At 42.5% G+C, this 25,628-nt stretch overlaps 2 protein-coding genes across 53 annotated transcripts in view; one reads left to right on the top strand and one right to left on the bottom strand.

Annotated features, from left to right (window-relative positions):
- Positions 1-25,628, bottom strand: part of RBBP5 (RB binding protein 5, histone lysine methyltransferase complex subunit) — a 168,345-nt gene that overhangs the window by 21,103 nt on the left and 121,614 nt on the right. Inside the window, exon 16 of one of the 4 annotated variants that reach the window (XR_006276466.1) lies at positions 1,608-1,703. The exons of the other annotated variants lie outside the window; for them this stretch is intronic. The gene's annotated coding sequence lies outside the window, so the exon portion shown is untranslated. The remainder of the gene's footprint in view (positions 1-1,607; positions 1,704-25,628) is intronic. 4 annotated transcript variants of the gene reach the window in all.
- NFASC (neurofascin) overlaps positions 1-25,628 on the top strand; it is a 182,008-nt gene that overhangs the window by 143,699 nt on the left and 12,681 nt on the right. For 14 of the 49 annotated variants that reach the window (XM_043500386.1, XM_043500385.1, XM_043500384.1 and 11 more), the window contains 4 exons: positions 4,700-4,714; positions 13,382-13,537; positions 17,397-17,513; positions 20,100-20,255. The exons of 23 other annotated variants lie outside the window; for them this stretch is intronic. In XM_043500386.1, the coding sequence (XP_043356321.1) occupies positions 4,700-4,714; positions 13,382-13,537; positions 17,397-17,513; positions 20,100-20,255 (444 nt within the window). The remainder of the gene's footprint in view (positions 1-4,699; positions 4,715-13,381; positions 13,538-17,396; positions 17,514-20,099; positions 20,256-25,628) is intronic. 12 more of the 49 variants (XM_038379854.2, XM_038379843.2, XM_038379842.2 and 9 more) reach the window with 5 other exon arrangements.

Genomic DNA, 25,628 nt, shown 5'->3' with positions numbered 1-25,628 from the left:
TTGGCATTTGCCCTAGGAGGGTCCAGTAAAGAGGAGAAAACTTTAACCCAGACAGTGTCAGGAGATCTAGTTTATCAGTATAACTAGGAAGACAATCAAAGGGAGACAGCACTGTTGTCTATTGGTTAGAATCGGAGCTGACAGGGTTTAAATTCGGGGTGGAAGGGTCCACTTAATCCATCCCCCAAAGGGACTGTGCCATTGATCCACAAAGACGCTTCTACTGAGCTGAGCTCTCTTTTTTTCCTGGAAGAGAGAGTGTACACTTCAGGTAGCCACCAGAGGGAACTATCCAACAGTATTTACCCAGGTCTAGGCATTCCTCTGAAATAGCTTTGTATCTTCCCTGTAGTTACAAAGTGCATTTTGAGACTGTGCCAGTATGTAGAACATGGAAGAACAGCCTCTCTTACTTTTAGGGTGCCCAAACTCCGAAGTACAATAGCTCACTACTGTATAACTCCTGATAGGGTTCTGTTGACAGAGAAACAAGGTGGGTTGGCACTCTTGGACTGAGCTATTGCCAACCTACAAAGAGAAAGTGTAGTCAACAACTGTGCCCAATAACTGACATGCTGTGTTCTTTGCAAGGCCTACTGCATGCTACAGCTTGACCCAGTCTAGCAACAACCATCTTCAGATACAGATGTCAAGTATAGTTCTTCGAGTTATTGCACATGTCCTTTCTAATATAGGTGTGCACTTGCCCCAAGCACAGTTGGTGGAAATTTCTCCTTCAGTGGTGACTTGTTGGCTCTGGTGGCCCATAGTGTAGGTAGAAAGGGCCAGGCTGACCCTGCGCTCCATCAGTTCTTTCTGAACGCCGGTGACGATCACTGGAGCTACTCTCCTTGCTGCAGCAATGCCAGAGAGCTCAGAGCAGTCATCTCACATTGTGGGCAGGAGCATACTAGTGTTCATAGATAACACTGCAGTCATGTTCTACCTTGACAGACAGGGAAGGCTCACCCTTCCCCCCCTGTGTCAGGAAGTAATTTGCTTATGGGAGTTTTGCATAGTCCACTCAATCCAGCTCAAGGCTTCTCACCTTCCGGGAGTGCAGAACAAGCTGGCAGATCACCTCAGCAGATCTTTCTCCAATCACCATGAGTGGCCCCTTTGCCCAGACATCATGAGGGACATTTTCCAGCAGTGCAGAACTCCCCCATAGACCTGTTTGCGACCAGATTCAACAGAAAGTGTCACTAGTTTTGCTCCCTGCGAGGTCACAGCCCGGGGTTCACTTACAGACACCTTCTTGCTCCCGTGGAGCACCTGTTCTACGCTTTCCCTCCTATCTCACTCATGCACAAGATTCTGCTGAAAATTGAGCTGGACAGGGCTTGGGTCATTCTCATAGCCTCAGCCTGGCCCCATCAGCACTGGTTCGCCTCGCTGCTAGGCCTTTCCTTAGCAACTCCGATACTGCTCCCTGTACTCCCTGACCTGATCTTCTAGAACCACTGTTGACTGCTCCACCTGAACTTCAGTGCGCTCCACCTGACAGCCTGGAAGCTACATGGCTAAATACTGCAGAGTTGGCCTGCTCGGAGCAGGTCTGCCAGGTCCTGTTAGGTAGCAGGAAGCCCTCTCCCAGGGCTACATACCTCTCCAAATGAAAATGGTTCTCCATTTTGGCTTCCCAACACGGTCTCTCACCCATGCAGTCATCACTACAGGCCATGCTTGAGTACTTGTTACACCTGAAACAATAGGGGTTAGCGATTTCATCGATTAAGGTACACCTCACAGCGATTTCAGCATTCCACCCCCTGGTGGATAACTGTTCTGTTTTCTTACATGAGAGGTCTCTGTTTCCTCAAGGTCCTAGAAGGTGGTTTTGCAGTTTCACAGTAATCAGTCAATCCTCTTGCCGGTTTTCTACCCGAAACCACACATGAACAGGGAGGAGCATCGTCTCCACCCTCTGGATCTCAGACGTGCCTGAGAATTCTACATAGAGATGACCAAAATATTCTGTAGATCCACCCAACTCTTCACAGTGGTAGCTGACAGGATGAAAGGCCGCCCCATCTTGACTCAGAGGATCTCACCTTGGATCACATTGTGCATTCGCACATGTTATGAACAGGCAGGTGTTCCACCACTAGCTATCCTGACTGCCCACCCCACAAGAGCGCAAGCATCATCAGCGGTGATCCTGGTCCATGTCCCTGTTGAGGACATCTACAGAGCAGTGACTTGTATGTCAGTGCATACGTTTTCTGCTCATTACACCATCACTCAACAGGCCAGGGACGATGACAGTTTTGGTCGAGCTACATTGCAGTCAGGATGTCCACGAACTCCAAGGCCACCCTGCTTGGGAGTCACCTACGTTGGAATGGACATGTGCAATCACTCAAAGAAGAAAGAAGGGTTACTAACCCTTCCATAACTGTTGTTCTTTGAGATATGTTGCACATATCCATTTCAAGACCCACCCTCCTTCCTGAGTTGGCCAGAAAGAAGGAACAGAGGGAGCGTGAGATCAGCTGAGCCCATTATACTAGTGCCATGAGCGCACTGCACCAGAGGGCTCCAGAGCCAACCCGACAGGTACCACTGAGGGAAAAATGTCTGGTGAGTGTGTTCGGGGTGTGCACCCACCTACATTGGAATGGGCATATGCAACACATCTCGAACAACAGTAGTTATGGAAAGGTTAGCAACCGTTTTTTCTGCCAAAACCATGTGCTTGACAACCCTTTATCAATATCCCTCATTCATCAGGGCGTTAATTTATTGTGGTAAGCTATCGTAACCCAAGTTAGGTTAGGCCACACGCTTATCTGGATAAAGCGCTTTCTGAATATAAACCCCCAACTGTATTACATTTTTAGGTCTTTGGAATGTTCAAATCACAGCAGCAATAGTAGCTATTTCACCCTAGCAACTCCCCTGTGCTAAGCATCACACAACAGTGCCCATATATTTTCTGCCAACCTTAAATTGTTTTTATTGGTGCAAGGAGAGTTATAAAACAAATGCATTCTCCAGTCTACAAAACCCCAAGAGCCACTGCAGAGACAGGCTGGGGGAGGCATGGTGCCACTTTCCCATCACCCCAGTAATCAACAGACGACCCACAGAAGGAAACAGCCACAACTCACAGATTCATAATAGGATAAAACGCCCATTGTGAGACATCGATCAAATGGAGTGAAAGGTCAGGAGCCCTTAGGGATGGAAGACAGACAAAGCTGTCTCTTTCTCTTCTATAGCATTCGCTGACATACAATTCAATTAAACTTCCGATTTTATTTAATGGGTGTTTGCTTTTCTTTTTCCTCCTTAATTGTGGTGGGTTGGAAAGGTATCCTATTGAAAATAGAGCAAAAAGGAAAGGCTTCCTCCATGTCTTTAAGCAGACAGGCTTCAGAACTGTTACACAGTATTGTAATATTGGTAAAACTGATGTTCAGTGGCATGGGTCCCTGCCATACACTGTTTTTTTCTGAAGCAGCGGCTTCAGTGAATGCCCTGCTTAGAGGACATGAATAACATCCCTTAGATTGGTTTGTTCCACATATGCTTGTTGTTCACTTTGCTGGGTTACGGATAGTTATATTTTCCTAACAGCGGCATTTGCCCACCTCTATCCCACAGTGCTAGCTGAGATGCATTACATTTCCTTCCCCTTACTAGGAATGAGAAATAACTTTCTCAGATACCACTGTAAATACAGGCCGTGAATTGTCAGCCTGAAAAAGGTAAGTTTCCCTTTCCTTGGTAAAGGCAGACAATGGCACCCATTGAGAGTTGGCTTTGACAGGTCAACCAATCCATTATCCATTAGTGAAAACAAAGAGTAAGGGTGAGATCTGCTCATCTCACTTACTTACATAGTCTTACTGAAGCCGCATGAGTAAGGCGAGTAGGATTTGGCCCTAGAACACAAGAGCTGGTATGTATCTAACACAACGCTAGGTTGGACAGGATTCTGTTAATGAATGGTATGTAACCTCAGTAAGCAGAGTGTTGTTTAGCAGCTTTCAATGACTTTGGTTTGATTTTTTACTTACCTGCTATAGACCCCCTAAAAAGAACTCAATGGAAGAAGGTTCAGAAAACCAAACCTTGAAATCAACTGCTTTAGTTCTGTCTTCAGAGATGGATACCAGACTCAATCATAAATAAACTTACCCAGATGTTGCTTCCATTTCTGTCAGGCTGCATTCAACCACGAGAGTAAAATTAAACACAGCTCTGTTTGATTCATAGATTACAACAGCTTGGGTCAGTTTCACCTTATGTACGTAATACGCCTTTTAGTTGGATTTTAGAGCAAGCCGAACGTGGAGGGTCCAATTTTGTCCTCCCTTGAATGAGATGTAAACACATGCTTAAATGCTTTACTTAATCAAAGCTACGCACCAAGGCAGAACCTGACCATTAGCATCCATTTGCTGGGGAGGTGGGGTATGTATAACTGAGAATGATGATTCATCTCTGACTCAATGGAATCTTCCTTCTCTTTGGCCTATGCAAATAGCTATAGTTACTATGCACAGAAAGGGGATAGCTGCGGTGTAGCTAATGCATTTTCTTTCTCTCTTAAAATCTTTGGTGACTGTGTGTATGACTGATCCCCAGGCTCACTAATGTGCTGTGGTTTTATATATTCCTTTGTTTTCTCTTCCCCTCGTCTATGCTGTCCTTGTATTCCCCTCCCTATACCTGGCGCTGCACTCTGAAGCCACTCCAACCCCAGGTACCGTACCAACTGGAGGAGGAGGTAACAGGCATGGGGGGCAATGAACAGTCAAGGGCTGTCTCTAGGGTGTGCTGGCACTTAAGCATGCACCGCATTAACCCTTTCAATGAGCAAACTAAGCTGTTGGAGGATAAACTGGCTATAAGAATCCTGCTTTTGCTCCAGAAGGGCCCAACACAGAGAAAACGGGGTGCAGCCTTGTCGTTAGAGCACGGCAGCGGGACAACCAGGGTTGTAGTCCCAACTCTGCACCAACTGCTTTACCTTTCTGCATCTCCATCCTCCGCTCTGTCCAATGGAGACAACATGTTGCATTCATACTGCCTGAGTGTGTTACATGCAGCTTAATTAATGTTTATCCTTAGAATGCATGTGACAATGCAAAGTAGTATCATATATAAACACCCCCCGCAAGTACTGAGGGTGTATTCTCTTTTCATTATGCAGCATTTTACACAAATAATGACACTACACACTGAAAATTCCTGTACAACTCTACGGCAGCTATTACTCCCTTCTAGAAATACAGGGGTGCGTTACTTACGTGTATGCTTTGCGGAGCCAAAGTTCTACATGCGAACTCTGCAATGTACACCACACACTGTATTCTCCAGTGACCAGCAGCTATATAGTTCTCGCTTTCCCAGGCTTCCATTGAAAGGGTTAAGCATAATGTTTGTGCAGCAGCTATGCATGTTTGCATGTTCGGCTATTTGCTGACTTTGCCCTCTACTGCATATTTCCACAACAACACTGAGATACAGAGAAACCATGTTCTTTTGAAAGGGGGTCTCTGCCTGCTTTCTAGGAAACCTAAATCCCCAACTACCCAAAAGGTGTCAACACAGCAAACGCCAAAGCATAACTTCTGAAATTTTTTTTTCTTTTGGTACAAATGAGGGGTTTTCCCCTCTGTAAATGCAACAGCATCACGGGCGTGCAACTTTCAGAGAAATAGCTTTTTCAGAGCAGAGTATTTTGAGCAGATTTTTGCAGAAGCTGTTGCAGCCAGGCTGATCAAGCCTGGGTGATTCAGATGAGTAGCACATGGGATTGTGTCTGCCAGTAAATGCATCTCAAATGCCCTGTGCCAGTGAAAAGCTATTGATCTGAGATGACAGCACCCATTTTTGCATGCACTAAAGGGATCTGTAAGAAGCCATGCTTTATCTTCATGGACACAGCGCTAAGGATTGGGTAGGGGCATTTGGTTTTCCTTGTAAGGAAATGGGATTTCAGTGGAAGATTTTCCTGTGTGATGACTGCAAACACAGGGCCTGTTTTCAGTCACAAAATGGTGTTTTTCAGTTTCTGCTTTTCTACTTCGCAGATGTTCCCTCCCCCCTCTATTTTGTTACAGCAGTGTTTGTTTAATCAATATTATTTTGCAAACTTCCCTCACTTACAGACCTTTCTTTCTTTTACTGTATTGTCACTTCCTAAAACAAAGGGTACCAGATTGGTCTGCTTTAAAGAACTGAATATAAAATGTACACAACTTTTCCTGTACAGTTTCATAGCATCAGTGAAACAGGGAATATCTCATTTGAACCCTAGTTTAACAGGGATCTAAAATTCCTCTCTAGGCCAGGACCAGTGTTTCTTGCTTTGCTGGATCCTGTTGAATCTTAAAATCACGTCTTTCTTCTTATTGCATCCCAGCAGTTTCATCATGATTTTAGCAGTTCATATTTCTCAAACTGCTGAAGTGAGATGGAATGTCTTGCCATCTGAATAGTTTGTTCTAAGCTCTCACTGGCCAAAGGGACTGACAGAGTTTGGTTTGTATTCTACCAATATAAGCAATAAGTGGCCACTAAGATTATGTTTGAACTGAAATGAGGAGAAATGTTAGTAATTGAAATGATGTGCTTGTTAAGCTCAGATACTTTGTAGACTGCATTCCTAGCTTTTCAATGGCAAACGGTATTTGTTTCTTCCCATAACAGTTTGTGATATACTGGTCTGTAATAGGACCACTTGTCCCTTAGTCTAATGTAACTAGTAGTGATACATAAGCTTGACTAGAACAAATCCCTGCCTTTGTATCAATTTAAAATTTCACTCCACTTTGCGCCACAGTATACGATTAGTAGTTTCATGCTAGCAAGTAGAAGATTGTTGGAGTCACCTGATTTAAATTGCATTTGACCTAGAAGGCTCTTTATCTTCCTAACAAGTACAGGTTTCTAATATAATTTTGTTTGACCTTCTTCTAAAGACTCATCTCTCTGCTTAGCGACCTAGATTTTGCAGGTCCCTTAGGTGCTCTAGAACAGTGAAATTTGTCTTTAACTACTACTAATCTCTAGCTGTTTTTTCTCAAAAATAGTCCTTTGGGGGGGGGGGGGGGGATGACCAACACACCAGTTTTCATGTTTGTTATGAGTGTGTATGGGAAATCAGACAGATTTGATGAAATCAAAGCAAAAAACAAAAACTTCACCTTGTGAGGTTTCTATTTCATTACCAAGCCAAATCTAGAGATGGGCAAAGCAAAAGGAAGGGATTACTTTATAAAACCCAAAGGGTCTCATTTACACAATGAAGGAAGAAAATATTTGATAGGTCACATAGAGCTGGATTCTGTAACCCTATTGTCAGTAGCAAAGCTTCAGTCGTACAAGATTGGGACCATAAATAGTTTTGTTCCTCCATATAACACAGTCTGTGCATTGTACAGATTAGAACTGGAAGCTTTTGCCAGGCTTGAAAGGATATCGGCTAAATGCTGATATTGGTTGGTTTCTCCTTTTTCCCCCCTCCATAAGAGGAGTGGGGTTGGGGAGAACTCCATCATTAGCACTCGACATTGATAGAAATGTAGCACTTGTAGAGAACTGCTGTTTTCTCTTTTTTGCAGTCCATTCAATCTGGCCATCTAATATGCAAACCCATCACTTGATTGTCCTTCTGAATCTTCTAGAGTTATTACATTTGGAACAAATTAGTATAATTTTTTTCTTTGTACAGTTTCCTCCTGTTGCAAAAAAATATCACGAGGAAAGAAAAATCTCTTGGCAATACATTTGGCTATCCATCCAAATTCATAAAAAATTCATGAACTCCCTCTAAGCCTACTGATGCTATAGACATGCTCAGGGGTAAAGCAGTTATTACAGCCTAACAGCACATTAAAAGCTTCCCTAAATAATTAAAGAGCAATATGGGTGTGCATTGTTTGGTCATATTTCACTGTACATGCAGAACTTGCACCCCCAGCTTTCAAATGACTTGAATTCACAGTGGAATTGGAGGGAGCCATGAATCTCTAGCTTAGCGATGGAGCACAAAAGGAGGCAAAGAGTGGGGGAGTGGTAAATAAAACCCACTCTCGTGTGGTGATTGTAGCACAGAACACGGCCCATCTGCCTAATGACAAACTTTCTCCTCACATGGGGTGCAGGCTCCTGTCAACCATCCATCCCTGCTGATGGTCTGAATAATCCTGGGAGCAAACGGTGGTAGGTTTATTAGCGAATGCAGGTTCCAACAAAGAGCGTAAGTGGAGCCAGCATGCCATGAAGAAACCATTACGTACCGGCTCTCTCTCGTTTACTTTGGATTAATTAGCCTATTAACTCCAGCAGCCAGTGTGTCTGCTACATTTTCCATCTATTTTACTTGAGCAACTGTGCCACACCCCTGGGACTCCATCCTCTAACTGTATCTTTAGTATCTGTAGAGAGAAGTGGCAGTGGATGGCTTAGGAGAGAAAGAGCCTAGATCACAAAACTCAGGGTCTATTTGGATCAGAGCCTAGTTTGTCCTCAGATGAGTTGATGGTGAGGTGACTTTGCAGGGCTGAGTGTGGTTGTTTACATATTATTGAACCCATGTTTTAGGAAGAGTAGGTTGTCTAATGGTTTAGAGCAAGGGGAATGGAAATGGGGGATTAGAGGTGACTCCTGTGTTTTATTCCTGATTTGCTGTGTGAACTTAGGCAAATCAGCACTAGATTTTCATACAGTGGCTTCCAGATTTGGTGGGTGCAATTTTGCCCTGCCATTTAAGTAGTTTACACAGCAAACTTTTCAAAAGTGGCCTCTGACTTCAGAGCACCTGCAGTTCCATTAACCTGAGCAGCTGATGCTCAGCACTTTGAAAACCAGACCTAAAGTGTCTCCCACTGGGCACTGAACATCAGAGGCTCCACTTGAAATTGTTGGCCTTAGTAGCTAAAATCCTTGACTGAGCCTGCAAATTGGGACCATACGTAGGTGGCTAAATAAGGTAAGCTGCCAAGTTTCATAATTTTGTGCCGGCTAAAATCTACAGTAGAGTTTTTAAAAGCATCTGTATGTGACTTAAGAACACGGGTCCTATTGGAAGGTCCTTGAAAATTAATGGGACTTGTGCTCATGCATGAATTAGGGGCTTCTAAAAATTCCACCCCTGGACTCTTAATTTCCCTGTGGCTCCGTTGAGGTTTCTGACAACTGGATACAATGACGTATTCTCAATCAGGACAGGATTAGTTAAAGTGTAAAAGCGTTTTGAGATCCCCAAGAGTCTGACACTTGTAAAGGTTTAATACTTTAGGGTAGCTTTTACTGCCCCCTTGCCACTCATTTCAGACTCACTCCCTGTCTGCCCATCACCCGAATGTGCCTTTAATGTTCCTGATATTCAGAGAAGCTCTGATTCTCTCTGAAAGTCACCCTTTATCCTTCTCCAGTCTGGAGTCAGCCCTCATTAAGGGCTAGAATTCAAAGTACAGAAAATGTCTCCTCTCCCCCTCCCTCTCAAATTACCAGCTGAGCTATTCTTTAAGATTCATTTCATATTAAAAACCACATGAAGTGTTCTCTTTGTATCGTTGTTCCTATCACGGGCAGATTAAGGCTAAATCCCCCAAACCTGGGGATGCACTCTCCTTCCCAGCTCCTCCAGCTGGATTCTCGCCTTCCTCTCACTTTTAATCTTAGTGGTGCAGCATGGGGTTGCTGCCTGATAGCCTGCTTCTTTCTCACAGCTCCATCTGGGGCCCCTTTGAGCTATGGGGTTTCAGGATCTAAGGATCCTGCATTTACCGTCCCTAGTCTGCCACAGGCTTGACATGATAATTCATTTTTATAAGCACTGCAAACACACCCTGAATCTCTCTCACTGACTTTTATGGCAGTTGCATACTGCATTATCCTTGTACAACGTGACGGCGCTACCCTGGGGTATTGTTTCCAATGGCACTATCACGGTGTTACAGCATTTTGGGCAAATACTTCATGTCATCACTGTTGGCTGAAGCGGAGAGGCACAGCTCAGGCTGTTATTAAATAGACCACGCTGGCGTGTGAAGGACACCTCCAGCAGCAGGACCACTCTACTAACTGCACTCCACCTGTTTGTTTTTTAAATACATGAGGATCATAGCCTAATGCGAGGATTAGTAAATAAACACACACCAGTCAGCGTATAACAGTGCTGAGCCATTCATACAAGGTCTGTAAGCCAAGCACCAAGAAAGGGGCATTGAGGGGAGACCAGACCCTAAATTTCTAGAAGTGCATTGGGTGCAAAATAGACCTTTAAGAATTTAGCAGGCGGCACATTCTAGTGGTATGAAAGCAGGACCTGGAGGCAGGAACTTCTGAGTTCTAATGCCAACTTTGCCACTGACTCCTCTTCTTACTTCTTTGTGCAAGTTACTTCTTTGTGCCTTGATTTCCCCCTGAGTAAAATGGGATAAGGGTGCCTCACAGGAAAGTTGTGAGAATTCATTAGCTAATATTGGCTCCTACTCTGGATGTTTTCATCGTGTGTGTTCAAAACTCTGTATTTAGATGGTTGTCCTTTTAGGGTCAATTGAGTTAATATTGCCAGTAGCCACACTGCTCTGTTGAGCTTCAGAAAAATGCAAGGAATCTGCAGAGATAGTGCTGTTAATTTTTCTCAGTCCAGTTCAGGCTTTAGTACCTTATAGCCCAGGGCAAAAAAACACCCCTGATCTTATAATGGTTAAGAGGAAGAACTGCAGGATAGTAGTCCTCTCCTCTCAAAGAGGTACTCGTATTGTGGTGGCCTAATCAAATAAGAAAGGGCTTTGTTATTCTGTGTCTCATATGGCACCAAACACAAGTTCTGCGGTTCTTTGACTTGAGCTCTGTTTCTGACATATGGCATTTTCTCTGGATTCTCTCACATGTTTTTTGGCATTCTTGCTTCTTCACCAACATCAATCAAATCTTTGACAAGGGGATGGCAGGCGGCTTTCGATGGCTGTGCTTGTGCATGATGCTGGCTGTAGTTCTGTTTGTATCTGAGTGCTAAAGGTCTGTAGCTGACACGCTATTGTGAAAAGGGAAGACACGCTATCTTGCTTGCATACTCTAAACTGTTTTGTTTCCTTTTCAGTTTGAGCGGGTTACTGCGATTTTCAGTGTTGGTTTGGTATTTATTCAGTGACGTGCTATAAGGGGAAATTGGCAGGGAGATGCACTGAGTGATTTAACAGTTCTATTCCATCGCTGAACTCTTAAGAGTCTAATTTCTGGACCACCAGAAACATTCTGGTTTTACAAATATTTTGTGGGGGGGACTCTGAGTCTAGCTGCTTTGAAACCAACAACGTACATAATATGTGCACACAACCCTTCTATGGGCCTCTGGGAAGCCCATTGAGGCACATCTTGATTCTTAAGCAACAAGGGACCCTGGAATGCAGCAGAGTCATGTGCAAAGAAGCATCTCTTTCAAGAACCAAAATAGGGCCCTAGTCCTGCAGTCGGGCCCTCAGGGAGCCCCTCTGAAAACAATTGGGGTCTACCTGGGCACAAGACCTGTCAAACTGCATACCCAGGTAAAGTGAAAACGAGGAAGTGGCAAAGACCTGGTTTGTTCTGGGCTGTCTTTTTAGACTCCTCCCCTAAAGTTGGTTTTATTTGGATAAAGGTCATATTTAAAATAGGTCCTCTACTAATTCTCACTCATAACCAGGAGAGGCATTGCATGTCACCAAATCACAAAAATAAGCAAAGCAGAATTTTATAAAAACCTAGGATCCTAGCACAAGGATCACAAAGCAAATTTTTGATGAATTATTCTGACAAGTGCTGTTTAATTTTAGATCAAATCCAAATTTAGCCCAAGGCAATAACCCTCTGAGGTTTAGGTTATCAAGTGGTGGTGCAAATATTTCACATGGCCTGACCTTCATTCATAGCTGAAAGCATTTGGACACGCTTCTCCAAATAGCAAAATAACTCTCATACCTACATTTGTAATAGATTTTAAGGCCAGAAGGGACCATTGTGATCAACTTGTCTGATCTCCTGCGCAACACAGGTCATAGGATTTCACCCAGTGATTCCTGTTAACAAGGGCCATCTACAGTCATCTACCTAGCTAAAGGCACTGGCTCCTATTCTCCCATTCAAATCTTTTGAGGATTAGGGTCCTGATTTATCCAAAGTGTGTAGACAAATCCAAAAAGTGAAAGGATTTCTTAAATACCGTAACTCAGCCTGTGGTGTCAAGCACAGAAAAAACCACCAATCTCCACCTGCTGGACCATCAGTCGATAGGGTTCAGTATTCTTTAGATTTGCATCACAACCATTGAGGGACTAGGAGAGAAAGGGGTGCATCCTTCCTTGCTGTGTGTGTGCATATTCTATGTCTAGATCCCTTTTTCTCTCCTGAAATACAGCATAAGGGGGAACTGGATGGAGGGAGGGGAAAATTGGTTTATAGAAAACCTAGACTATGCAAACCTCATCTTAAATAAATAAATAGAAAAGGCAGGTGGGGGGAGGCAAAGCTGAAGTCATCCCCCACCAGATTAAAACAGAAAGCTGCATCCCCTGTCCTACAAATGCCTCTTCAGCGCCAACAGTCTCCAGCATCTTTAAGATGAGCTAGAATGGAAACAGTTAAAGTGGCTGCAGGCAGACTGCTGTCAGCTCAGAAATGCTGTTGGTCTAGTTCAGGGTGGGCTAAGCTAATTGAATTTTGCTTTGCCTAGTCTGTGACAAACTGGATTATTATATTTTGTTAAGAGTTAAATCTTATTTAAAGGGGATTTGACTGCTCTGAGCTAAAGTCTCTTTTCAGTTACACTGGGTGTAAAGTGGGAAGCAGAAACTGGCCCTTCTGTTCATCTTCCAAGAGAACATAAGTAGGTCACTTTTTTTCCCTCTCTCATTCCAATGATGCCAGTTCTTGCTGTTTAAATCCAAAAGGGGTAGAGTTGGTGGTGGAGATTTAAGGCAGAGCAGCTGAAAAGAAAGGCAAGTTGTCAAGCCATGGGAAAGGGAATAAAACCAACAGCCAGCCCAGAATGACACTGGGGGCTATTTGTTTGGGGCCTGAGCTCACCCACTTCCTGCTGCTTTTCACGCGTTTGTTCTCACTCACCTACGGAATTTTTTGCGTTTCTCTTTATCCAAGAGATGCCAGGCCCCCCCCACACACCCGCCTCTGCTGGCACTGAAGCACATGACTGTCGCTAGAAATGTGCACATGGAAAGAAAATGAAAACTAAGTTTCATTCTCTCGTTTCAGATGGTTCGGTTTGTTCCCCCACTCCCACCAACTCCTATTTTTCTCTGTGTCATGCCACGCCACTCTGCTTTCTCTCTTTTGCGTGTGTTTAGTCTTTGGGGATGGCAAGAGCTAAGGATATAACCTCTTCTAAAACTGCAGTTTTTACATTTCCCTCTCCCAGCTGCAACCTCGTTGCCTACAACTACAGTCAGTCTAACCAGCACTACAACCATCACCACAACCACCACCATCACCGCTGCCACAACCATTACAACCGTCTCCAGCACTACAACCACTACGCAGAGTGCTCCAACAGCCACCACTAAGCAGGAGTTTGGTACTACGCTTTCCTATTTCCTCTAACCCACTAACTGTAGCTGGGCCTTTCACCTATTTCATGTCCATACTCAGGTTCAAACAACAAGCCACGGATGGAATTTAACCCAACAAGTGGGGAACTTCTTAGTGGTTTGGGGGTGGCTTAGCAAGAAATCAGCGGGAATGGGATCTAGCGGTCAAAGCACAGGAGTTTGGGATCGAATCTAACTCACTGTGCCTCAGTTTCTCCATCTTTACAGTGGAGATAATATCACCCTCCCAGGAGTGGTGTGATTTTAATGAACATATGCAAAACTTCTGAAATAATTAGGTGGAAGACAATACAGAAGGTCACCAAGTATTATTAAATCTTCTATTACCATCTCAGAAAAGGAATTCTATTATTAATTATTATTATTATAAAGAATTCCACTTCAAGTCAAGCACAGCATCTGAGCTCGCAGACCCATTATTGTGCATGGGATTCTTTTCGTTTATGCTTACCACTCTCTTTGTAGTGCAATCTAGATATATAGCCCATGGGAAACTTGGGGAAGTATTTAAAATTGCAGGATGCAGACAAGTTGCATCTTTGGGCCAAGATCAATTTATCATGTGTCTTTGCTGGGAGGACTACATCCTGCATTTACATGGGGATGGACTTTCTAATGTAACAGGATTCTAAATATCCTTAATCTATTGATGGGGGAAATGGACAGAGGTCTCTGTTGCTTTTTAAAAAGTTACAGTAATTGCATCTCTGGTAAATAGACTGGTACTTACTGATAAATGACTACATTATCATTTGTATTCACTAATCCAAAAAGTGCACTAAGCTTGTGGCAGAAGTTAATACAATCAAAACAGTTCATAGTTAAGACTCAGCTCCCGTAGACAACTGTACAGGTAAGAATCACGTGGAAAAAAATCCCTGTTGTTCCTCTTGGTAGAGGAAAAACATCACACTGATTAGTAATGAAAATAAAGAGGATTCTTTTTTGGGGTTGCTAGATGCAGACAGAACTTATACTTCTCTCTAGCTCCTAGAGTAGCTAAATGCCTTGTCTACATGATCAAGTTACACCAGTTTAACTCAAGATGTTAAACTAATGCACACCCCTGTCTATTCATCCACATATCAGCTGAGCTGAAATTAGCTAATCAAACTGCAATAAGCTACTCTTAAAATGAAGTAAGAACATCCATAAGGGGCTTGGACTGGTTTAACCAGATCAATTTATACACCAATTTAATCTGAAGAAATGCAACTTTCTCATGCAGACCAGGCCAAAGACAGTCTCTGCTGCCTAGTGTTGCTACGCAGGATTTTCACAACTAAGCAGCATAAAAGGATCTGCTACCAGAAAGGTCTCAGACAAATTACTACATGAGAAATGTTCTCAGTAATTGAAAATAGGCAGTATCACAGAAGCAGTGCGTACTACCACAATACAGAAAAGGTGACACTGAAAAAGACTCATAGCAACACAACAAGCTGAAGAAATCAGCAGTGTTTGTCTCAAACCACGCACCAGAACATAAATGGAAAGGTCATGTATTAATGCTGTTGTGTTGTGACAAAGTAATGCACCATTTTTTAAGAGGAGGGAAACAAATTCTGGGCCATCATCTCATGATTTGAAAGTATGTGGTTTTTGTTAGGTTTCCACAAAATGACCAAATCAACATTTTTGCAAGTTTTTCTTTTGTTTTAAGTGAATCGATTTTCAGCTGAAATGAATTTTGAATTATGAAATTCAAAATTGGAGAACATGTTAAGCTGTATGGTAAGAATGCAAACCATTTTAAAGTAAAAAATTGTGAAAATGGGCCATTATCACTAACTCAGCTTGAAATGAAGAAACTGCACATTTAAAAAAAAATTTTAAGCCTTTTACAACATTCTTCTGCTTCTGGGAAGTCACTGAATAAGATGAATGGGGTCCAGTATGGTCCAATGTCAGTACAAGAACACACCCATACAATGATCCTTGAAACATTATCAATTCTCTTCTATGATGCCCCAATAACCTCACTGGTTACTGATGCTCTGGTTGAATTTATCTCACTTTGTAGCAGTCAATAGAAACTGCTGTGTTCTGAAACAGGAACATGTCAAGAAATTCTTCTCTCATTTGACTCCATCCTCTTATTCCTTGGCCATATCCCCAAATTTTGCTTGCTACGCTCCCAGAATTGTCAGTTCCAGCCATTCAAAATCTTGTGTGAGACCCCCACAAGTCATGAGGATTTTATTTAAATAATAAATGGGGGGCTCTTTTTCGTTTGCCTTTTTGTTTTCAGAACCTCTAGGCTGCACTCGGTGCATGTTTTCAAGCTTTTCTTGGCAAAAAGAAGGGTAAGAAACTCACTTTTGGTTTTAACTGAAACCTCAAATTCTCTTGCAATCACCTGACTAAAGCAGCTGGGCTTTAAAAAAAAACACACCAATATATGTCTACATACATGATAAAATGATGGGAGTTAGCAACACTATGCTGCATTGTAACAGCTATGACAGCATATCACTTGGACCCCAATGTTGCAAAAAACACTTATGTACATGAGTCGTCTCATTGACTTCCATGAGCCTACACACCCACACACATAAAGCTAACCACAAGTATGAGTCTTCACAGGCTTGGGGCCTTGATTGTGATTTGTTGGGGCAGGGTTCCTGCAGCAGTCTCTAGTTACTCCATTTGTCGTGGCTCCACATTGTCCATCTAATGGAATTGCATGGCCCTGAAGAATCAGATAAAGAGATGCCCTTTTGCAATCCATTTATATTATGGAAAAATCTTCCATTTTTTAAGAATGAAATTTTTTCTGCTGAGTACAGAAATGGAGTCAGAAATCACTAGCCTTTACTTTGCTACACCAAAGCCTGTGCAACTGTGTCATGTAAACATCACAATGTAATTTCTTCTAAGGGCTAGTCTACACTGGCAATGCTAAAGAGCTGTTGTGGCAGCGCTTTAACATGGATTGTGTGGTCCTGGCAGAACGCTGGGAAAGTGCTCTCCCAGCGCTCTAAAAAACCACCTCCATGAGGGGCAGAGCTCCCAGTGCTGTGGCACTGTCTACACTGGCGCTTTACAGCGCTGAAACTTGCAGCGCTCAGGGGGGTGTTTTTTCAGTTGCCAGTTTAGACCAGCCCTAAGTCACGTGCAGGTGCAAGCTACAGTAATAAATTTGTTAGTCTCCAAGGTGCCACAAGTCCTCTTTTTTTTTTTTTTTTGCGGATACAGACTAACATGGCTGCTACTCTGGAACCTGTCATTTAACATAAAGAGGTGTTTATTCACTCTCCAAAGTAATGTTGACATTCCTCAACTTGAAAGACGCTTGTGTTTTTGCTAAGAACAGCATGATTGCATTATCCAACATGTAGTTTGCAGACTATTAACATGCAAATGTTCTTTCCCAGTCCCTCCTCTAGATTGTGGTAGTGAGCCCGTGAATTGATGCATGCTTTCTGTCACCTTGGATTAGGCACTCTTTTAGCTTGAGCATAGTAGTTATGATACAGCCATTAGTCTATCAATAGTGTGAGGCAGAGCCTCTCTGAATTTAAGAACGGAGTTACCTAAATACACAAGTTGTGATGCACTCGCACTCTTGATTTTAAACTCACCCATAAGGCTGAAGGTTCAGAGTTAAGACATCAGCCAGGTTCTGAATTTGCCAATGAATAAAAAGTGCCTTAGGCAGTGTAGCATACTTAGCTAGGAGGGCATATCCTCCAACTAATGCAAGGGGCTTTAACTTTTATAATTCATAATAACTTTGAAATAGTTTGTCAAACCCAGATGTGAGGTTAAGGTCCATGTGTGTATAATCCAAAGTTCTAACTCCTGTTCTAACCTGTCCACCAGCCACGAATGGATCATCCATATGGAACGTAAAAGCTTTCACTAACAGTAACTGGGCAAACATCACCTGGAGCCACAATTTTTCTGCTGGAACTGACTTTGTGGTTGAGTATATCACCAGTAAGCATCATACCGCGTGGACATACCGCAGGGCTGTTATGCCATTAGAGATCCTGTAAGGTCTCAAGGTTTCAAAGAGCCCCTTCAAGCAATATTAACTAACTGCAGTGTATTGAAACCTACTGTCCAGCCTGTTCCTGGGGGGAAATATGCAAAGGATTCTCTTTGCCACTAAGAATGCATTGGAATTGTGTGTTTTGCCATTCTTCTAAATGCAGTTACCTTCTCCTTTCATTTCTTGCAATGGAGGGTTCAGATCCATGTATTCTGAATTAACAGGGCTGCTTATTTGAGAGTCCAAAGGAAAGTGTAAGCGCTGCAGCTTGTCATGAGATTAAGGGCTATAGAAAAAGACCAACCAAATGGGGAACAAATTCTTAAGGAGAGGAAAATGAATACTTTTAATAGATAATCTATGGCACAACAGTAAAAAAATAAAAATAAAAAAAATGTACCTGCTTTGGAATGAAAAGGGCAAAATCACCTGTGATCAGTTACTCCTGTATAATAGATTCTGTTGTCTCATAAAATTACAGGGCTGTATCTGGCCTGGAAATTCAAAGCTGGCACCTGTCAGGGTTTTTTTTTTTTTTTTTTTAAATATTGCTTTTGTGGTGTCAATAGGCAGATAGTAATGTACATTGTTTGCATCTATTTACCAAACATTTCATAATGTCTGATATGAATTTAAACAGTCTTCTAATTCTTGACAATGATCTAACTTTGTTTACAACACTGTTCTAGAGATAAACTCACATGCTACTTAGAATCCCTTCTTTGCTGGACAGTACCTGTTCCCTTTGTAAGGTTTCCACACCTTTAATTATGAGGCAAAGCAATATTTGCAGTTCTCAGTACTGGTTTAAGGAAATTAGTTTATCTTCTTCCCTTCTGCATCATTCTCCAGAATTTGCAATACTCATCAGGCACTCAGCTCCCTAATGCTTGCTCTTAACATAGTAGAATGCAATGCATTTCTCCGAGCTTTGGATGCTGGTCTCTTCCATCCCTAGTACTCCCTTTCACTGCAGAGAAATCTTAAACACGTACAGCTTGCACCTAACATGAGGCCAGATGCAGAAGTCCCTCCTCAGGACAGGCTCCAATGGGAGTTGTGCCTGAGTAAGGATTTCAGGATCTGGAATATTCACATCGTCAGATGGTGCCTCCCAAATCTCCTTTCAGGAAAACTCCGCAGTAGACTTCTTACTGTCAATCCCCAAAAGGGTCTAAAGATGCTCCTATATCTTGGAAGACTGCACTTATTCAGCTCCCATTTGCAAACCGCAGTGGAGTTGAACTGCTCATACAAACGGTAGTGCTGGTTTCCATTTAATTCTTTCAGATTCCCTCGCCACTGGAGCAACCAAACCCCTTCTGTCTTTGGTCAGAAAGGACTCAAAGAGCTTTCCCGCCTCTTTATACTAGTGCCAGGCGTCTTACACAGAGGCTGAAAATTGTCTTGGCTGCAGCATATACCACAAGCACTCCTAGAAGGAAGGGCTCTCTGAGCTATCAGACTTTCACCAATCTGTTCATTCTCTGCTAACACAGGGTTCAGGCAATTTAAATGGATAGGTGAGACTATGATGTTTCAAGTCAAGGCTACAGTGTGGTATTCACCATGCAGCCAACAGGCTCTTCCATAACTCCTGCCTCAATTTAAACTGGACACGAGTTCTGAGCCGCCATGTAGCATTCCCCTTCCCCTGCTAGACCACCACAGCGTTAGGCATTTACCCATTTGCAATATAGGTTGTCCCAATTTTCTATAAGCCCCCGGCAAAAAAATACCCTTTTCCCTGCTGAGTGCTGCAGATTTTATTTAGAGGTATAAAATATGCCCCACACATGGTCCCAGGTTCAGTCCTCGTGTATGGCCGGAATTGGGTTTGTTACACATGCACTTAGGGACTATCAGCATCACAAGACCCTGCCCATTTGAGCTGAAGGAGCAGCTTCCCAACTTGCAAGAGGCTCTATGTGGGCCTACCACTAGCAGGGACACAATCATGCACATCAAGTCAGTCTTTCAAAATACTTACAACCATCAGCGATTCATTAACCAACACCAGTAGATGTAGATTTCTGTCCTGCAAATAAAACTCATGTGCAGATTCTGCTATCAACCTCTTCTTCTCAAAGGCTTGAGAGACAGCTCTAACGTCGTGCCCTGTAAGTCAGCAGACTAGCTTTATCTGATCAGTGGGAGTAGACAAATTCCAGACCCCTCCTCTGTGAACACACTGCTCTGATTCCCCCAGACACCCAAACCTAAAGAGTGGTTAGCAAAAGAGCTCCCCCGGGTTATAACAATAGAGAGAGGTCTCCTGGGTGGTTATGAAGCCATTTTCAATGCAACAAATAGGGGTGCTATTAAAGCACTGTCATTTACCTGTATCACTGCATTTTTGATATTCCCAAATGGGCAGTAATCACAGACACTGAGGACATTAAAATGTTATGATCCCGGTCCATCAAATTATATTATTTCTGCTCAACTGAGAAGTGTAGCATAATGCAGTCGACACTAATATGTCTGAGCTTCCTGCTGCCTGGTTTTGATGTGAAGTTTCTGTTTCTCAGGTAACAATACAGTGAGATCTATCCCTGTTAAAGCTCAGACCCCTTCCTCCGTGCAGCTGGCTGACCTTACCCCCGGGATGACGTACCAGTTGTGGGTTTTTCCCAAATGGTCTAGCCCCAGCAAAAACTCTTACATAACCTTTACGACAAGCTCAGGTGAGACGGGTTCCAGCCCTGCTGTGTGACACCTTTCCAAGACATTTCATCCCATCCTGAGCTTTACCACTTGTGTGCTGTATTTTCTTGCTGGGGAGGTTTGGCCATGACCATGCATGGAGCAAATTTCATTCACTCCACTGACATTGTGCCCTCTCTGCCCTTATTATAGCGCTGGCTCAAGAAGCAATAAAATTCCCATGGTCAGATAACATTGTCTCAGCTGCACATTATGAAAACCAAAATCCCTGGTGCAGCCAATAATGTAACAAGCTCCATTTGAAACAAGGAATCCTACAATAAGGGTAGAGACCATGTGCTTGTCGTGCAGCTATGCTTAAAACATTAAGACAGACTCCTGCAAAGGATCCTGCTTGTTACTGCAGGCTTTGTGTTTGCACTTTCACTTGTGCGCTGCTTCTTGTGGTGGTGGTGGTTGTTCTGGCACAGCAAAGCGTCTGTGTCTTTATACCTGGGTTATTACAGGAATGGGTGTTCATACGTTCATGACAAGATACGGATGAGGAATAATGCCAGGGGAATGTAATGTTTGTAGAAGACCCACAGAGATGGTCACAGAGGGGTATGTGCATAGGACTTTACAGATGCATAAGAAGGCAGGTATAGTACTCCGGGAACAACATGTGTAATTGCATGAGCAATTTTTCCGGGTTTATCACCTGACTGCATTTTATAGCATGCTAATTATAGGCTTGCTACAGAGCCCACCGAAGCCAATGGAAAGACGCTTATTAACTTCCATGGTTGTTGGATCAGGCCTCGTTTATTTAAAAGCTCTGTGTTATCATTCCATGAGTTTTGGTAGAACCATAATAGGGATAACACGGTCAGCCATGGATTTTGTGGCAGGGAGCTATCTCCATGATGCCTGTTGAAATTTGGCCCTAAATATTTATTTGAAAAACAAACAATAACCAACCTGTATGTAGGACCCTGAAAGCAAAATATAGTGTTCCACAATCTCTCTTTAAGTAGGAAACCCTGAAACAAATTCTGTTTGCACTTGCATCATGCAGTGCTCCAGATGGAGATGCAGAGGAGAATTTGGCCTTTCTGTATCTTGTTTATGAGGTTCAAAGTGTTGGTGTCCTTAACTATATTGAGTTATCCTTATACCATAAGATGCTAACATGACAGATGGAAAATGCTAATATTTGTGCAGCGTCTTTGTATAACAATGCACAACTCTGATAAAATACTAGTATACGGTACCTTGGAAGTACAGCCTGACCTTGCCTGGGAACTGACTCAGTCTGATCTGCCTCTTTCATCTCAAACCACTATCATCCTGTGAAAAATAGTGAAACCCACACCACAATGTTTCTCTTATCACCATCTTTGTAAAGAATCTTTTAAGGACAGCCTTGGGGGGAGGAGGTTAGTTTGACTTGGGTTTTTCCTATTTCTATGCTACTTTACATTACGTGGTCTATGGAGTACAGGTGTTCCTAGCTAGGGCCTTTTGTGGCTATACTTTTAGAACTGGAACCTCAAATCCAAAAAACCTTCTAATTTTGAGCGTTTTGGCTTCAAGTCCCTAAATACGAGTTTGCCCCTACAGTTTCGGGTTTCGTTTGGATCCAAAACCGAATGGAGGCTATTTTCCAGTTCAGATGTGGTCTGGTAGATTTCCAAAACACCTCCGGTTGACACATGTTAGCCTTGATTTTGTCTCTAATTCTGAATCCCAAACCTAATCCAGATCCCAATACTATCTCCTTTGCCCCTCTCACTGTTTCTATAAGATGTTCCTATTTTCTTCTTTGTGAATAGCTGTACGTTGCCCATTTTAGACAGACATATCTCTTAACCCACCTGCCTCCTTACCCCTTCTTGCGGGGCTCTCATGCATAGGAACCACAAGGGAAATCAAGGTCTACGGAATCCAAAAAGCAAGTTGTTTGCTTGATTTTGATATGCACTATACATTTATTTTTGTTATTCCAAAATCCACATTTTCTATATTTTCATAGATACTAAGATCAGCAGGGACCATTCTGATCATCTAGTCCTACCTCCTGCACAGCGCAGGCCACAGAATCTCACCCACCCACTCCTACGAAAAACCTCACCTTTGAAGGGCTCCTTATTATATTGGCATTAAAATTCGAGGATTCTCCATCTTTATTCCTCTGATAAAGGCCAAATGACTACCCTAGCCCTATCACCATGGGATCCACAAAGCTATCAATCGTTTATGCATGCATGCATGCATGCTGCAGTTTCATTTTTATCCTGGCTGGATGCTACTGACGTGAAGGTTGAGAGCCCACTGCCCCATCCTGTGCCATCATTAATGTTTTATGACAAGAAAGCACTGTCCATTTTTTTTGGTTATGTTTTGCAAATATCTATTCTAGAGGTTGCTGCTTATTTATCTGCATTCAAATTGAAATAGCCCACCTGCACCGCGGCTGCAGTATACTGCACTCTGACTTCTCTGCCGACGCTATTGAGCTTTTGGTTAATCAGAACAGTGCTTTCCAGTTGTAAGTGATGCTTAACTACAAATGTAGCTTGATTTAAAAAGAAGGGGGGGGTCCTTTTTTCACCCCTTAAAAACGTGGGAAGGAGGATGCAAGTTTCACAAAACGTACCAGTTACATTGGTACCTAGAAACCAACAGTGTATAAAAATCAAACTAGCACTGGATACATATTTTTGCTGCATGTCTTTCTTTGCGCAGTATTTTATATCTCTCTATATACATATGTATGCGTACATATGAACACGCACCGTTGTCTACAAAAATGATCAAATACGATAGCTTAGAGTACTGTTAGTATAACATGTGGGCTCATTACCATACAATAAACATAGTATTTTTCATACAGTATAATTATAGGCTAAGATTTTCAAGTCCACCTAAAGGGCTTGGATGCTCAATCCTTGTTGATGTTAATGGGAACTGGTTTCCTGGTTCTGGGCAGCTTTGAAAATCCTACCCACAGTTAACCCCACATGCAAATTTTTGGAGCAAATTAGCTGTCATACAAGCAACAGTACAGTGAAGCCGACTGTAAAGACCACCTACAACATGAAGCACAGTTTCGTGAGTTACCTCTTTAAACCTAGTCCAAGATTCAGCCTTCAGAGAAACGGCACGTGAGTTTTGCTAATCGCCTGGTCAGTGGTTTATGACTGATTTTGCTGTCAGTTCATAAGCTTGTCATTTTTAGTCAAAGCATGTTTTGAATCTCAGTTTATAATTAATTCAGGAAATCCAAAGTCAGTGGAATGGTATTTCAAATTGATGCCTCTTGTATTACCCATCTTCTTTCTTTTATTTAGCTAAATTGCTGGCCGTGCATAAAGGCAGATCAAAACATCCTGTCAAATTACAGCCACCCATCTATTCCCTTTTTTTCCAAAAGCTGTGATCAGTCACTCTGTTTACACTAAATATAGGCTTGCTGTAGGTGTAATTTTGGCATCATGCGATTTTTTGGGGGGTAGGGATGGCAATTATCAGCCTACTTTGACAGTAGCCCAGTTCCACTATCCTAGTGAAAGACCCTCCTGTTACAGTCTGTTTAAAACACTCCCTGCTGTAGCAAATCTGGCCTCCTTCCATAGTAGCATGCTTTTCTTTCATGCCGTTTTTGCTTTCAGTTAAGAACCACTCCATTTCTCAGCATTGTTTCCCTGTAGAAAACCCATCCTGTTAGCATTGCTAATACAATTTCCTTTCAGTTCAAAGCTCTCCAGTATAATTTTACTTCCCCCACCTCCACCACGAACATGGTTACTCTAATCCAATTCTCAACTCCACTAAATTATCTCACCCCTTTCATTATAAAAACTTGCATCTTTAAAGAGGGTTCAGCTCCCAGAGAATGGGTCCTTTAGTAGAAAAGGGGCATGCACAGACTACCAGCTGACAGTGTTAAAGGGGGAAATATTTAAGTTGGCAGCTGACTCCCATTGAAAGTCAATGAGAACTGGACACCTACACTACAGAAGGTTTGCCAGTACAGCTATACCAGCAAACTCTCCTAGTGAAGATGCAGCATCTACTGATAAAAAAGTGCTATTTCCAATATATCTTATACCAGTTTCCCAACTGAAATCAGCTATAACTGGGTTTTGGCAGTATAATAATGTGTTGTTTTATTTTAAAAAAGCAGCCCGCTCAACCAACACTACCATACCAGCTAAAGTTTCTAGGATACAGCTGGCCTGACTCCCTTTTGTGCCATTGAAAATCTCCTCCTAAAACTCTTGGGTCAGATCCTCAGATAGCATAAATCAGTAATAGAGCTATGCCAATTCACCATGCAAGGTTCTAACTCCATTTTCATTAGTAAAAACTCCTTTTTTCTTTTTCCCCCCATGAACTATCCTAATTTTTGTAGCAGTTTAGCTGGAAACATCCACACACTAACATCAGGGTTTCAATTTGATAAGGGTTCAATTTTTAGGGAAAGCATGAATTGTTATGGCAAAAAAAAAAAAAGATATGAAACATCCTAAAGTTGTATTTAAAGGTAAGGAATGCCCTGGCTCTGGAATGTTTAAAATTAAACCCATTTTTGACAGTGTTGACCAGTATACCATGCGTCTTTTAGATAGGCTTTTGTGTGCAAGTTTCAGAGTGTATTTATATGGTGTTACTTTGTATAGTATCCCTAAAAACATCATGTTACCATGTTTGAGCACAATCCAAAAATGATCAGTTTGGGGAAAGTATTAAGATGAAATTAAAGTCTGATTCTGTGGCTTTTGCCCATATGAGTAGTCCCATGGACTTCAACTGGAACACTGATGCAAGCAAGGCTTGCAGAACCTAATCAGGGATCATCCTAAGAGAGCTTCCCAACAGAACATGCTTTTCCCCATGTTATTCATATTCTCTATCTTCATCTAAAATAGCTGGTATAACATCAGCACTGTTTGGCAGATCCAGTCCTACGTGATCACTTGTCATGAAAGAATTGGGTGATTCTAAAATGTGGGTAAATTCAAAGTTTTCAGGCATTATTTGCTGCTGACATTCTGAATAAGGACATTAGATGTGGTTTGTCACCGCATGCACACAGTTCCCATTCACCTTACTTTGAATTGCATGCATTCAAGTGGAAATACCCAAAGGAAATTTATCCTTCCCACCCCTCCTGACTTGAAAGCCACGGCATCTGATTCTGCAGTCCTTAATGGAATTTTGGCCAGAGTAAAAAACTGCAGGATGGGGCCCACATGAGCAAAAGTGTCATTGCACCGAGTGTAACTGCGTGAAGGTTGGTCCAAAGTAGGGTTGATTAAGGATCTAACTGTATGAGTGTGTTTCACTGCTTATGACGATCTGTGCCTATGGAAGATGGTACTGAGCACTAGATAAGCTGGGTGGTTGAC

The sequence above is a fragment of the Dermochelys coriacea genome, chromosome 21 (genome assembly GCF_009764565.3).
Source record: "Dermochelys coriacea isolate rDerCor1 chromosome 21, rDerCor1.pri.v4, whole genome shotgun sequence".
In the NCBI taxonomy this organism is placed as follows: domain Eukaryota; kingdom Metazoa; phylum Chordata; order Testudines; family Dermochelyidae; genus Dermochelys; species Dermochelys coriacea.
The sequence above is the reverse complement of the archived record's forward strand: the minus strand, read 5'-3'. Positions and strand labels throughout refer to the sequence as shown.